The sequence below is a fragment of the Oncorhynchus nerka genome, linkage group LG22 (genome assembly GCF_034236695.1).
Source record: "Oncorhynchus nerka isolate Pitt River linkage group LG22, Oner_Uvic_2.0, whole genome shotgun sequence".
Classification (NCBI taxonomy): domain Eukaryota; kingdom Metazoa; phylum Chordata; class Actinopteri; order Salmoniformes; family Salmonidae; genus Oncorhynchus; species Oncorhynchus nerka.
In genome coordinates this window covers 40124518-40140058 of record NC_088417.1, presented here as the reverse complement: position 1 = coordinate 40140058, position 15541 = coordinate 40124518, and the positions used below count along the sequence as shown (strand labels likewise).

The 15541-nt window shown below is 40.3% G+C and overlaps 1 protein-coding gene across 3 annotated transcripts; it reads right to left on the bottom strand.

The window, feature by feature from the left end:
- Positions 1-639: 639 nt before the first annotated feature.
- LOC115105165 (glucagon family neuropeptides-like) lies at positions 640-6511 on the bottom strand. 3 transcript variants are annotated; one of them, XM_029626849.2, is made up of 7 exons: positions 6235-6511; positions 5784-5888; positions 4663-4797; positions 4067-4171; positions 3361-3495; positions 2757-2877; positions 640-729 (listed from the first exon to the last, which is right to left on the bottom strand). In XM_029626849.2, the coding sequence occupies exons 2-7, from the start codon at positions 5879-5881 to the stop codon at positions 721-723; spliced, it is 603 nt and encodes a 200-aa protein (XP_029482709.1). In that variant the 5' UTR covers positions 5882-5888; positions 6235-6511; the 3' UTR covers positions 640-720. The 3 variants fall into 3 exon arrangements, with proteins under 3 accessions (XP_029482709.1, XP_064863219.1, XP_064863220.1); XM_065007147.1 differs by having other exon boundaries at positions 5784-5885; XM_065007148.1 differs by lacking the exon at positions 4067-4171.
- Positions 6512-15541: the final 9030 nt, after the last annotated feature.

The window sequence follows — 15541 nt, the reverse complement described above, 5'->3', positions numbered from 1 at the left end:
TCTTTAGGCATTTTGGTGTGATGGGCTAGTGAGAAAGTATACGTATTGGATGGATACACTATAATATGTGGAGCAGGACTAAAATGAGCTAACAATTATTGTGTATTGTTGTATAACAATGGTACTTTACAGTGGTACTGTTCTAGCATCCTCACCTATGAGCTGAGGATGAACTACTTATAATGTTATGGGTTTAAAAGATTAGACGAAATTGTGTTGTTTACAAAAATTTATTCATACAAATCTTACAACACCGTTTTTTTTAAACATTTATAGACTTAACCCTTGTGGATCGCCATTTTTTTTCTCATTATAATAGTACTCTCTAATATCAATTTACTACACAATAAATATATATATTCTAAGTTTAATCTTCACGTTTAGTAAGGCTGTTGGCGCTTTCAAAATGATACACATTATGGAAAGAGGGTAATCATGATGCTTGCAACTATCTACCACAAATCTCTAAGTCTAAGTGCTCAAAAAATAAAAAATAAAAAAAATTGTCAAAAGAAATGATTGTGAGCAAGAGTGCTCGGAGACTACACCTAATGGCACTAAAGATCCAATCAAATGTTTGCGCAACACAAAAACAACAACCAAATGGTGAAATGTAAGCTGATGATGTGCAGCATTGTAGGGCTACTAAAATAGCCATCTGTGATTCGTGGCGATTTTAAAGTCGAAGCAAGGCACCACAGCCGCAAGCTGCATCCTGCGTCACAAAGCCTGGAGGGGAATGCAGAATTAAAGAAAGATTGATTTCATACACACAGGCACAGATCGAAGAACTTTGCCCTACTGCTAAGTGTCACAAAGCTCAAACCTAACCTACAGTGTCTGTAGAATCTGCCTGGTCCACGACTGGAGTTAGATCTCCTTGCAATTTAGGGAAGTGTGAATATGATGTCTTGGGGCCAGGAAATGGAAGTATACTGTACGGATTCAGAAGCTACATTTTTCATTATCTTATTAACTGTTTTTCATGGTGTCGAAAAATGGGATGGCTAATAACAGAAGTAGCGAACCCAATCATGCCTCTAGTGAGAAGAAGTGTGGCTTGTTCTGTCTATCTGTCACTGATGGGTACAAGTGAGATGATAGGCCAAGTTCTTCTAATGAGGTGTGGAAACCTTTGTCTGGTAAATTCCTTTCACTGCCAAAAAATCCCCCTGTTTTCTCTCGAATCGATTGGTCATGGACTCTCCTTCTTTCTCTGTGTCCCTCTTTCTCTTTGTTCTCCTCTCTCGCACCCACTATCCTCATTCCTCTCTCTTCCTCCCACTCCCCCTCTCGTACTTGGGTCTATCTAGCACTGAACAGGTTTTCTCTGCTTCTCATCTTGTGATCACTTACATCAAGAAAAAAGAGGCAAGTAAACTGAGAAGCTAGTTTGGAATTGGTGGTGTTCAGAATAGTACAGGCACGGTGAAGTACGTTTAAGGCTTTGTCTAACTGTTGATTAGGTAGAAGTTTGACTGTGCTGTGCTTGGGCTGCCAGGATAGGTAAGGATTATTCAAAACAACAATCATTCAAGCATTGTTTTTGGCATATAATACATTGGAATGTAACAGAATCTTGTCTCAAGTCCCATTGAGAAGAGACTAAAAAGAAAACATGACCGCGACTCTTTCTGAAAGCTTCTCCCCTGCAGTACATTCATCTGAGCTTTCCTATACAGAAGACAGGGGTGAGACGTTCAATCAAACACTTTGTGCAGTAATGTTGGGGAGAGAACAAAAACAAAACAACATCCAGAAAAAAAACATATATGTATATACGTCAATCAGTGAGCAAAGAAAACCATCCAATTGCAGTAGTTTGCACAGATTTGGTGGCTAGTGCAATTACTTTAATCATGCGATCTAGCTTTACATTGGTTCACATGACAAGATAGGGGAAAGCACAGTAGACCAGGAAGGTGCAACGCGTCTTCAAATTGCCTCTGAAATGTTCCTCATGAAAAATAACAAAAAACACATTAAGTGAAGCCACATAAAAAGTATAATGTCAGTGGAAATGGTCTCCGTTTTCTTATTGGACTTTCTTTTTGAGTCCGATGACCATTCTACGTTCATGATGCTTCTTATGTGGCGAGAAGAGACAAATGGAAAACCTTTACCAGCATTCCAGGTTTTCAAGAGCTTTTCAAACACATGTATACCATTACAGAGGAACACAAGATAGATACTTTGCACAAAGTTCAAAAGTGTAAGCTCATTTTCTTTAACACTGAAGAAGAAAAAGAAGAAGAAGAAGAGGAAGGAAAGGAAAGGAAAAAGCTCAAACGCACTCTGGTCCTCATCTTACGAGGGTCATAGAGGTCATAGGGGTCATTCTAACACTTTAGTACTTGAATTACTGGCATATATAAGGATTCTAGAGCCTGTTGGGTCATGTCTGTTTTGGCCTTAAATAAACAATTGATTTATAATACTGTTTAGCAGTCACAATATTATCCTAGGATATTTATGGGGAATTTTAAAGGATTTACAGTATATCCATACACATTCAATGTGTAAAAAATATCTATGCATCTATATTCACGTTCATACATGTACTGCATGCAGTATAGGTGTGAATATAGGTACAGTTGTACAGCGTCTCAAGAGAGACAGGAGCCCAAATGAGAAAAGAAGAAGACTGGGTTGTATTTCGTATCTGGAGGGTAAGGTCACAGGGTAAGGTGAGAAAAAGTGGGAGGGACAATAGACATCCCTCAAGACAAGGCCTCGGGAAAGAGCCTGGAACTCACCGGAAATTCGGGAGAGAACTGTTTCAGCCAGTCTCCCAAAATAGCCTCAAACTCATCCCCATCCGGTAGGGCATCAAAGTCTATGTCTTGTAGAATATGGTGAAAACCTAAGTCTTCAGGGCTGTTGTAAATAAAGACACTGAGCTCTTAATTTCAGTTGCCACAAAGTAACATTCAATACATTGACTGTCTTTTAAACTATTTATTTCCGTCGCATTCATATCTAGATTTAAATCTTTAAAAGACAGGGTAAAGAGCATATTGATCATGTGCACATCATTTAATCTTCTTGTCTACGTAGGTCTAAAAATAAATAAATATAGGCTATATTTAGGTTGAACAAAAGGATTGGTCCACAAAGTAGATCTGCGCGTTCTCAAGTGCTTAAGTACAAAAGAAAAACAATATTATTATCAAAATATTAATTTTAATGGCTTTACTTCATACATAAATACATGTTTAAAGAACACAAGAGCGATCCACCGATTGTTCAGTTTTCTCAAAATGACTTGATCTGGGCTGTACACACACACATGGTAGTTTGGTTTAGCAACGCTACAAATACGCTAGCCGGCGTCCTTTGCTTCTATATCTCTGTCTATACCTTTTCCCAAGGACTGCCGCCAGGTATTTCTTGACTGCCATTTGCTTTCGGTAGCGGCTGTAGCTGTCTGTGAAGATCCCATCCGAGTGTCGCTTTGACAGAGGCTCTGAGTCGTCTTCCATGGTGCTCCCTCCACTAAGAAAGGGGGAGAGCAGGATAGTTTTCACTGTTAGGAGACGCCTACCCTGCCTCGGAATGTAGCCCATAGACTGCACTGCACAGCTCTTCATTTTCTCATCTCTTCAACTTTTAATCAATCATCCCAAATTGATTTTTATTTCGATATCATCATGGTTAGGCTGGCTGGTGGAGGATGTAGGGTAATTGAAGCCTACATTTATCTTCAACCCTTGGGACTAACCCCCTACCACCATCAAGTATTAATAATGAAAATGAAATGTATTCATCCACGTGGATCCTGGGCTTTGCTACTTAAAGAGACAATATCAGCACTGAGATCCACCGATTTGATCTAAATCATGCCGCACCCGGATTTGCGCTGTCGGAGATTTTATCAAGTCAACCCACTCTGTGCCTGAAGGCGTCAAATTCAAGTCGGAAGAACACACACATAGACACACCGGACAATTTGACGAAACATAGAATGAATAGTGAGTATTCGGAAAATCTGAGTTAGAAGAAAAACGAACACCAAAAATAACTAAGATCACAAAATAAGAGACGAGAACTAAGAAGATGTCCTTACCCTACACGCTTTGCCATCAGAGAATGGAGATATTTTCTTGCTGATAACTGACCCAGCGCTTTCCTGTAGGCTTTATTAAACATTCCGTCTGCATGCCTTTCCGTTCTGGGATGATAAAACGCCAAACAATAAATGATCACACGTAAGTGGTAACATAATGTATTTAGCCTACCAAATCCAACGCGTCATGTGGGCTGCTTTCCAAAATGTGAGCTGAAATAGTGGACAATGCTATTCTGGTGAATTTCATGACTTTGGAAATGGCCGGTTTATATTAAAAGTGTCTCGTTCTGTTTTAGTTCGCTTATAGGCTTTCCGATTATCTTCGTTTGAATACTAGGCTACCAACCATAGTCTATCGTGCTGCAATGAAAATGTGGGAAGCTTGTTATTTTAAAGTCTCATTTTTTCCCCCCTATGTATTTCCATCTAAAGATTAAATAACAAAATGGGATTATTAATGGTACAGTACATTTACTAACATAAAACATATAACATAGATGAACATAAATAAGGAGCCCGATAATGAAATGTTTAGCATGAATGTCAACGACATAAAAAAATAATAGGTTGAGTATAGTGATAATGATAGTCACCTTTTCTCCGGTGGGTAGTATAAAGTGTACACGTCGTCCGCCACAGATGGGGGACTTCTTATAGCAATTTGATCACCGTCAAAAGCCAAGTCCGGTAACGAATTTCCATCCTCGTCATAAACCTCATTTTCAAGTCTGAAATCGGAAATGCATTTGAATATTATATGCTTTTTGATATAGGATTAATCATGTATAATCATGATAAAACCAATTCTGAATATAAACACCGAAATAAATTACTCGCATTTTTAGATTGTATAGGCTATATTCCATGTTAAGAAATTAGAGTAATTAAAAAATATTTGATAGGCCTACAATAGCCATAATGTATCTGCTTAAATGTGTAATAATTGTAATTGCTATTGACCATTCCTAAGTAAGCTACAACACCTTACATAAAAACATTAGTGGAACCATAGGCTATATTTCCCAAAAGGCAAGCAAACTCATCCACATCGGAAATTAGGGGAAAAACATGTTTAATGTAAAATCCTTTTAATTGTGAATTAAATATCACCATAACCAGATCTCAAAAACCAAATCAAAATGTATAGTTTTGATTCTCTGCTTCGTTAAGAGAATACAAAATAAATCGATCGTGTTGTTCTATGAATTAGTGGCTCCCACGTTTGCCTCACGCCTCAGCAAATTACCCCTCACTGTCATTCCCACGGGACGCGTCTAAACGCTGAGATAGAGTTCTGTATCAGACGCGTGATCTACCAGTAGCTGGTAATATGCTATATTCCACTGCTATGATTCCAGTCGCTCTAAAGCCCCTCATAGCAAAACATTGCAGCATATTCAAACTCAAAATAAAACACATACACCCGTATCTGTCAATGCATAGCATACATTTGTATACCCAAATTGACAAGATGCTCTGGAGGGGAAAACGGTGTATTAATTGAGGTATTATCTATTTCCTTTATTTCTCCACACATTGATTGAACGAAAAAAAATGGTATAGCAATTAATGGCATAGGGTCTAGACCTATGCGGTTGCAGTAGACTCGATCTAATACATAACTACTGTCCTCAGCAGCAGAAACAATGCGTTTTCCAATGTTCATTTTACATGCAGAGATGTTCAGTTGAATGAGAAGTGTTCAGGTACCTACCTAAGGTTAGGATAGTTTAGCCCGAGAGGTGAGCAGTGGATGCTGTAGTGCATTATGATTCCATAGATGAGTAAGGCTAAAGTCGCTTTACTAGACATTGTCCTGCTGAAAAAGAAATGATTACAAAGTTAGACGTGCGAAAGTTATCTACCATTTCCAAAGTCAGAGCGAGGAAAAACGAAATGAATGCACATTATTTTTTTTAGAATGGATAGGGTTTTCTTATATTTTGGAGAACAATACGCTTACAAAAATTATCCAAACTCCCCATCTATTCATCACTTAGTGCTTGCGAGTGCAACAGTGTCCCAATGCACCTCAAGTGTGTTGCCCCAAACATTCTAATGTGCCAAATATGACCTCCAAACATTACATCCAAACCTTCTAAAGTACTATAGCCTGTTGCTGTATTCTCGTTTGTGTGTGTAAAAGTTCAGAAAGCATCACGTACCTATTACCGTGTGGAGAGACAAGCTGGATGTGATCCGGTTGCGACTGCGACTGGGAGAGTGAGATAATCTCTCTCTCTCCCTTTCTCTCTTTTCTTGCTTCGTCTGTAAAGCGTCTCTGCCGCCTCCTGATGCTCCTTTAATGTGTCCAACCCTCCGTGCGCTCACACATAAAACGCGATTATCGGATCTCTGTATGCACACAACCCCAGGAGAAAGAGCCCACACGTTTGTCTTCACAGAGGAAACTTTTTGTTCTGAAGACCTGCTTGCATCGGCTTTTTTTAAATTCCTGAATCCAACAGCATGCCTTTTCACTGGTCACACTAGGGGATACTATCTACGTCATCGCCCCCATCCTCTCGGAATGTAACACTGTAGTACTTTTCCTTCCCCGTCAATGAGATGGCCCGAGTCATAAAGTGCATATGGATGTTTAGTTCAACCACGTAATTCTGGGACAATGCATGAACGCAAATATTTGTCAGCGTGACATATATAAGCCGTACGCTAAGTGAGGTCATTGTGCGTGGTTAATTTCAATACCTCAACCAAATGACTACAGTAAAATCGCCCCCGTCAAACTTAAAACCAACTTGACCAATCATTCAATTATGGCCATGTATTGTGAAAATGATCAAGGTCAAGTGCTTGCTTTGTGCCCCATCGCCCTTAGCGCACGACAGGTAATAGAGCGGGAGTTGTCCAGTACTCAGGTGCTGAAACCCTGGGCCTGGCAATGGTTGAATTGGCGTGTTTCAGCAAGACGACGTGAAAGGCATGTGGAGCTTGTTCCACAGAAACATTTGGTTTGAAACAGAAAAATAATAATTCAATTCTGACGACTGAATGTTTTCCTAAAATGTTTAAGGACTTCATAGCCTCCATGCATTCAATGCATTATGTACTCTATATGTACAAAGTATGTGGACACCACTTCAAATGAATGGCTTCGGCTATTTCAGCCACACCCGTTGCTGACAGGTGTATAAAATCGAGCACACAGCCATGCAATCTCCACAGACAAACATTGGCAGTAGAATGGCCCATACTGAAGAGCTCATTGACTTTCAAGGTGGCACTGTCATAACATGCCATTTTTCCAACAAGTCGGTTGGTCAAACTTCTGCCCGTGCTAGAGCTGCCCTGGTTAACTCTAAGTGCTATTATTGTGAAGTGGAAGCATCTAGCAGCATCAACGACTAACAGGACCGCCGAGTGCTGAAGCAGGTAGCGAGTAAAAATCGTCTGTCCTCGGGTGCAACACTCACTACCAAGTTCCAAACTGCCTCTGGAAGAAATGTCAGCACAAGAACTGTTCCTCGGGAGCTTCATGATATGGGTTTCCATGGCCGAGCAGCAGCCCACAAGCTTAAGATCACCACGCGCAATGTCAAGCGTCGGCTGGAATGGTGTAAAGCCTGCTGCCATTGGTCTCTGGAGCAGTGGAAACGTGCTCTTTGTAGTGATGAATCACGCTTCACCATCTGGCAGTCCGCCGGACAAATCTGGGTTTGGCAGATGCCAGGAAAACGCTACCTACCCCAATGCATAGTGCCAACTGTAAAGTTTGGTGGAGGATGAATAATGGTCTGGGGATGTTTTTCATGGTTCGGGCTAGTCCCCTTAGTTCTATTGAAGGGAAATCTTAATGCTACAGCATACATTCTAGATGATTCTGTGCTTCCAACTTTGTGGCAACTGTTTGGGGAAGGCCCTTTCCTGTTTCAGCATGACAATGACCCCTTGCACAAATCGAGGTGCATACAAAAATGGTTTGTCGACATCAGTGTCGAAGAACTTGACTGGCCTGTACAGATCCCTGACCTCAACCCCATCAAACATCTTTGGGATGAATTGGGATGAATTGGAATGCCGACTGCGAGCCAGGCCTAATTGCCCAAAATCAGTGCCCGACCTCACTAATGATCTTGTGGCTGAATGGAAGCAAGTCCCTGCAGCAATGTTCCAACATCTAGGGGAAAGCCTTCCCAGAAGAGTGGAGGCTGTTATAGCAGCAAAAGGGGGGGACCAAACTCCACATAAATTCCCATGATTTTGGAATGAGATGTTGGACGAGAAGGTGTCCTCATACATTTTGTCATGTAGTCCACCATTGGTTATTATCTGTTATGCACACGATGGAACGATAGAGTTGCTCAATAAGCCATAGAAGCATATGACATGTCTTTAGAAATGTAGCCTGTACAACTGCCTCAAATTATGTCTCAATGATACAAGGTTTACTTTCTTGTAATAGTGATCTTTTCCACAGATACACAAAAATGACATTCTATGACAAATTATCATGTTGTATGCAGTTTTTCCGATATTATAGATAGGGGTTGAATGGAATTTTATAACGGGACATAGGAATCAGTGGAAATGATCATGGAGTAGCAACATACCTTGTTTTATACCCAATCCCAAATTAACCCCTGAAATGACAAATATATAAACTTAAAAATATATATATAAATTGTCGTTTGTCAACCTGTTAAACTACTCTTCCATTGGCACATGTATTTTCAAGTGTCTTTGACAGTTGACCATCATTCATGAATGACCATTTCCTGTAAGTCTATTTCACGCGCGTGTCTGGATCATGTGTGGAATCTTTGGTGAATTATTCAGATGCCCAGCTCTGACGTCATGTGACGAACATTTCCCCAAACTCATGTACTTTTTTGTCTTTTTCAATGGGGAGATGATACGAAAAATTGCCCAGAAAAACGCTCCTTATATAAAGTGGTCGCTCCATGTGCTGAGCGAGCACTGCATCCAAGTGGTGATATGGAGTAAGTGCATCAGGATGAGAATGGAAGATCATGAACCATCCAATTTTGCAAACAGGATAAAATACTGACGATATATATACCTTTTCAGTTAGATCATATTCATGACTATTGCAGACACGTTGCCCTATGAATTCAATGTGTTAACAATTAAGTATAAGTATTCATAATAATTCCATGTACATAGACTATTTTGAACCACAGGAAGGGAACAGAAATATAGCTAAATATTTTCCCAGAAGGAACTTCACTTGTGGCAAGTCAGATAAGATATATATTAAAGCAACATTTACACATGACAGATTCAAATGATATAGGAGTCATGTACAAGAATAACATAAGTCACAAACAAATCTATCACAAGCTAATACTATGGATAAAGTTCACGATTACATGGCGACTGTAAACCTACCATAGCCATGACTACTGAGAATACCTTTTTTATCAAAAAGATATCAATTGCCGAAATATTGTCCCATTTTGGGCCCGGTGAAATCTAATAACAAGAACACAATCAATAACCAACCCATCATCATTTCCAAAGTGCAGGATGTGATGTCTGTCAGGAAGATTGATAAGGTTATTTATATCCCATAATTTCTGAGTCATGCCATAAAGTGTTTACACAGAGTGCTTCAGCTACTTCCTGTCATAATATGTGGCCACTCTGAAACCAACCCTTTCCCAGTTTGTTGACAAAGGTTTACTGTAAGTCACTCTGGATAAGAGATCCTGCTAAATGACCAAAATGTAAATGTGAAAATTTGTTCGGAATATCCACCAAATCATTAAGTGAAGCTAACGACCATTAGAACCATTCCCAGCTGAAAGGGCTAATTGAAGCTGCAGCTGGCTGTTGCAACCACATAAGCTTTTACTGCAATTAAGAACAAAACCTGACCACAATCTAGAAAACTTTGGATAAAACATTTGGATGATGTCAGCTTCAGATGAGTTTGATGACATTTTCTCTATTTTGTTTACAGCAAACACAGTGTTGTGTTTTTACAATGGCATACCCCTCACAAAAATATATCCTCTTTCCAGACTTTATTTGATGTGTACCCGACTCATAGAGTTTCACAGAGTGACTCAGATTTACTCAGGCCTTCTGATAGGATCCGAGTTTATACAGCTCTTCATAACATCCATACCTCATAAAAACTCCTTCTGTCCTTTGTGTGTAGTGCGATATTGGCTACAGAACTCATCATTGGCCCTTCACAATACTAGATCACCATGTCCACTGTTTGACCGAATGGGTACACAAACATTCTATCTGCTCAATCTCAATCTGTTAATGACTTTACGACACACATCCAGGATTAGGATCAATTAAACCAGGCCATTAGGGCATCTCTTATCATATTGAGTGAGCAGCCAGGGGTGACTGAAAAAGCACTTTGGACTCACCTGTAATAAGAACCACTTTCTGTTGACAATACTAATGACTCATTTATATAGGGTTGACAGGCACAACCTTTTATTTGTCAGTGGGCAAATATCTATCTCACTAGGGTGTGTGTGTGTGTGTGTGTGTGTGTGTGTGTGTGTGTGTGTGTGTGTGTGTGTGTGTGTGTGTGTGTGTGTGTGTGTGTGTGCAATTTATGCATGCGTTTCTTACAGCAGTGGGCTTTAATTAGATTTTGATTAAGACATTTTTCAAATAAAGCTTCAAAACATTTTCCATGGATGGACTATAGTGGTTTGATTGGCTTTAATGAAATATATTTAAAAGAAAAATAGGTATCAAAACAGGACACTCACCAATGACAAAACATTTACATTAAAGTCAAAGCAAAAACATAAACGAGGAATATATTCGAAAGCAACATTTAAATTAATTGTTCATTGCCATATGTTATGACAAACCCAGACTTGTTGCAAGCCCCTCAAATATCTGACATTGTGACATGAAATAATATACTTTACAGAAATGTTACTCCACCACTATTAACAGTAATGGCCCTCTAATGGTGCGTCTCATAAAGCGGAACATCCCACTTACAGTTAATTTCATAATTCATTTTAGTCATTTAGCAGATGGTCTAGAGAGCAGTTAACAGTTAGGCTAATGGTTATTAGGGTCGACAGACAGGAAATACAGACATGACATGCAAAACATTTAAAGAGTTGGTATTATTATTTAGGCTTAGGTTTAGGTTTACTTGACCATATTGGTACATATGCAGAAACATTCATAAAATGGATATGATCAGCCTAACTATATGGACAGCGAATCATCAATAAATTATTACTCATAAACAACAAATTAGCATACCACCAAATTAATAAATATGCATATAATGTCTTTAGTGAGTGTCTTTAGAGAGTGCCATTTGCCTAGCTCAAGGGGTTCTTGCCAAGAAAGATGTCTGATTGTCTTGCAGTGTGGCTTGTTGCAATAGAGTGTTGCCTTGGAATCCTCAGATCATACTGCCTCTGTGTAGGGGTTAGGAACTCGTGCAGTGGATTGGTGGTCATGCAGGGGCACTTTAAAAGTCTCGACTGTGGCTTCATCTCATCTGCTCTCCAAAGATGGGAGCGAGTTGTAGCAATGATGCAACAGCATCGTCTCTGAATGCACTCTAAGTCCTCAGAGAGACACTTTGGAAGGCCGGCCCACACTGGCGAGTCATAATCCATGATTTGTCCAACGAAGGTCAGGGATGCCTGCAGTAGGACTTCAGTAGGGAGGCCGGCTCGTCTTGCTACACTTAGTTCCTATGTTTAACCTTTTTTTAGGATATGACTGACGTGCTCTTCCAAGTCAGCTGACACCAAGCAGGTGCACGGTCTCCGCACGCTCAAATGGGTGGCCATTTACAGCAACCGCTGGTGGAGAGGCCTTGTCAGTAGCCCTAAAGCTGATAACCATATCCTTGGTTTTCTTTTTCGTTCACATACAGTACAGGCAGTTGGTTTTTACCCACTCAGCCACTACATTGACGGCTGCTTGTGTTTGGCCTGGTAGCTTGCCAGGAAGCAACTCTGTGGGTGTGAAGTCATTAGCATACAGGACAGGTTGGACGCTGCTTGGGAGGGATGGAGTTTAGGGTGTTCATGCATAGCACAAACGATGGGGGGGGGGGGGGGCAGCTGGGGGGAGAACCACACCTGGACGGACTGGCTGTGAGTTAGAAAGGCATGTTCTCGATCTCACTGTCTGCTTGCTGTTGATAGTGAGCGGGACTCCCCATGCTCTGCTAGAGTGAGGAGGAGCTGGCCATGGTCTATGGTGTCAAATGCTCTGAAAAAGTCTATAAAGGTTACATGAACATCCTGCTTTGGCACTTAGTTTGAGGCGTTGTGCCACTCCTGTAGGAGCTGAATGAGAGCACTGTTGACCTGTTCTTCACAGTCTTGTGAAGACTTGACGACACGAGCAGTCTCCTTCTCCAGTATGTCATGTAGCAACCCCTCAAAGATTTTTCCCATGAGGAGAGAGATTTGCCTGTACTCTTGGGGGAAGGTGGGGTTGCTCTTCTTAGGCACAGCACAGATTATATAGCATTTCCATTGAGAGGGGAAGTTCATAAATTCACGATATGGCACAGTACTGGTGCAAGCTCCTCATGGCAGGTTTTCAGGAACCAGGGAGGGATCTCTTCGGGAAGTCTGCAGACTTCTGCCCATTCAGACGCTTCAGCAGTGTTAATTTCGTCAACAAAAAGATTGACTAAAATATTTGTCTAACACCTATTTTTCTGTGGCAATTGAAGAGACTATAACTGACTAATAAGACCCAGAAGAAACTATAACTAAACTCTCTTACCTCCCCATAACTAACCAGTCACAACCAGCCTCCTAGTTAGCTACCCTTCACCTAGATAAGAAATACAAACTTCTTTACGAAATTAAAAACTATAGCAGCATTGTTTATTAGTAACCATTTTACATTCATAAAGCATACCGCGGGCTGTTCTAAAACTAGGCTACTTGCAAACGGGACCGTTAACCATTTGTTTAGGCTGTACATTTTTCAGTCATGATCCCTCATTACCTAGCTATAGCTAACAACCTGGGGCATGTTCAGCAGGAAGCAACGTTTTGGTACGTTCTGATAGAAATATACTATATAGAACAAACATGCCTCACTGACATGTTGAATAAGCAATAATGTCAGCTCTGTTCATGAAATTTCTATCTGCAATTAAGGGGATAATTAAATAAATAAAATAATTATATAGGGTTATATTCCTATAATAAGTGTAACAATTATTACAATTAACCATTGTTACATTGTACTTACAGTGTAGGCCACAGTTGAAGTTGGAAGCTTACATACACTTAGGTTGGAGTCATTAAAATAATTTTACAACCACTCCACACATTTCTTGTTAACAAACTATAGTTTTGGCACGTCGGTTAGGACATCTAGTGCATGACACAAGTAATTTTTCCAACAATTGTTTACAGACAGATTATTTCATTTATAACTCACTGTATCACAATTCCAGTGGGTCAGAAGTTTACATACACTAAGATGATTGTGCCTTTATACAGCTTGGACAATTCCAGTAAACGTTGTCAGGGCTTTAGAAACTTCTGATAGGCTAATAGACATAATTGGAGTCAATTGGAGGCGTACCTGTGGATGTATTTCAAGGCTTACCTTCAAACTCAGTGCCTCTTTGCTTGACAACATGGGAAAATCAAAAGAAATCAGCCAATACCTCAGAAAAAAAACTGTAGACCTCCACAAGTCTGGTTCATCCTTGGGAGCAATTTCCAAACGCCTGAAGGTACCACATTCATCTGTACAAACAATAGTACGCAAGTATAAACACCATGGGACCACGCAGCCGTCATATCACTCAGGAAGGAGGCGCGTTCTGTCTCCTAGAGATGAGTGCAAATCAATCCGAGAACAACAGCAAAGGACCTTGTGAAGATGCTGGAGGAAAAAGTATCTATATTCACAGTATAAACAAGTCTATATTGACTTAACCTGAAAGGCCGCTCAGCAAGGAAGAAGCCGCCATAAAATAGCCAGACTACGGTTTGCAACTGCATGGGGACAAAGATCGTACTTTTTGGAGAAATGTCCTCTGTTCTGATGAAACAAAAATAGAACTGTTTGGCCATTGGAGGAAAAAGGGGGAGGCTTGCAAGCCAAAGAACACCATCCCAACCGTGTGAAGCACTGGGCTGGCAGCATCATACTGTGGGGGTGCTTTGCTGCAGGAGGGACTGGTGCACCTCACAAAATAGATGGCATCATGTGACAGGAAAATTATGTGGATATATTGAAGCAACACCTCAAGACATCAGTTAAAGCTTGGTCACAAATGGGTTTTCAAAATGGACAATGACCCTAAGCATACTTCCAAAGTAGTGGAAAAATTGCTTAAGGACAACAAAGTCAAGGTATTGGAGTGGCCATCACAAAGCCCTGACCTCAAACCTATATAACATTTTTTGGGGAGAACTGAAAAACCGTGTGCGAGCAAGGAGGCCTACAAACCTGACTCAGTTACACCAGCTCTGTCATGAGAAATGGGACCAAATTCACCCAACTTATTGTGGGAAGCTTGTGGAAGGCCCGAAACGTTTGACACAAGTTAAACAATTTAAAGGCAATGCTACCAAATACTAATTGAGTGTATGTAGACTTCTGACCCACTGGGACTGTGATGAAAGCAATAAAAGCTTAAACAAATCACTCTCTCTACTATTATTCTGACATTTCACATTCTTAAAACAAAGTGGTGACCTAACTGACCTAAGACAGGGAATTTTTACTAGGATTAAATGTCAGGAATTGTGAAAAACTGAGTTTAAATGTATTTAAGGTGTATGTAAACTTCCGACTTCAACTGTATGTAGGGTTACTTAGGGTTAGGGTTAGTGCTAAGGTTAGGGTTACTGCTGTAAGTACATTGTAATTCATTGTAGCAATGATTCATTACAATACCAGTTACACTGTAATTACAGGAGTAGGTCACTGTATTTAAAGTGTTGCCAAAGTCTGCTACTTTTGTAGATCCGTTGTTCACATGGATTTAAAAATAAAATAATGTATTAGGCCTAAATGGCTCAACGGGAGCAGACAGGGAGAATCAATGGGGAGCCCGGTGGATTTTGAGAAGATTGGTCCTTGGCCCTTGTAGCAAAATATGTAACCAACCTCTTCCCCACTCAAACAGTATAAAAAGGCAGTTCGAACAAGGGATAATCCGATATTAGGCTACTGCCAGTAGGAGGCGATATAGCACCAGTTTTGGAGAGATATAATTGTATTCATCTTTCATAAACAAATCACATGAAACCACACACACCGTACACAGACGCATTTCTGGTTCAAATGACAATGACTTCTCCCTTTCAATATATATATATATATATATATATATATATATATATATATATATATATTATTATATAAGGGGGTTTATTCAAGGGGGTGAGGGGGGTGATCATCCTGTGATGATCATCCTACCATCTCGACACCGGTCTGTAGGGTTGGTATCTCCAGCTACGGCGTCATTCCCTGGAGTCAGGTCGGCCATGT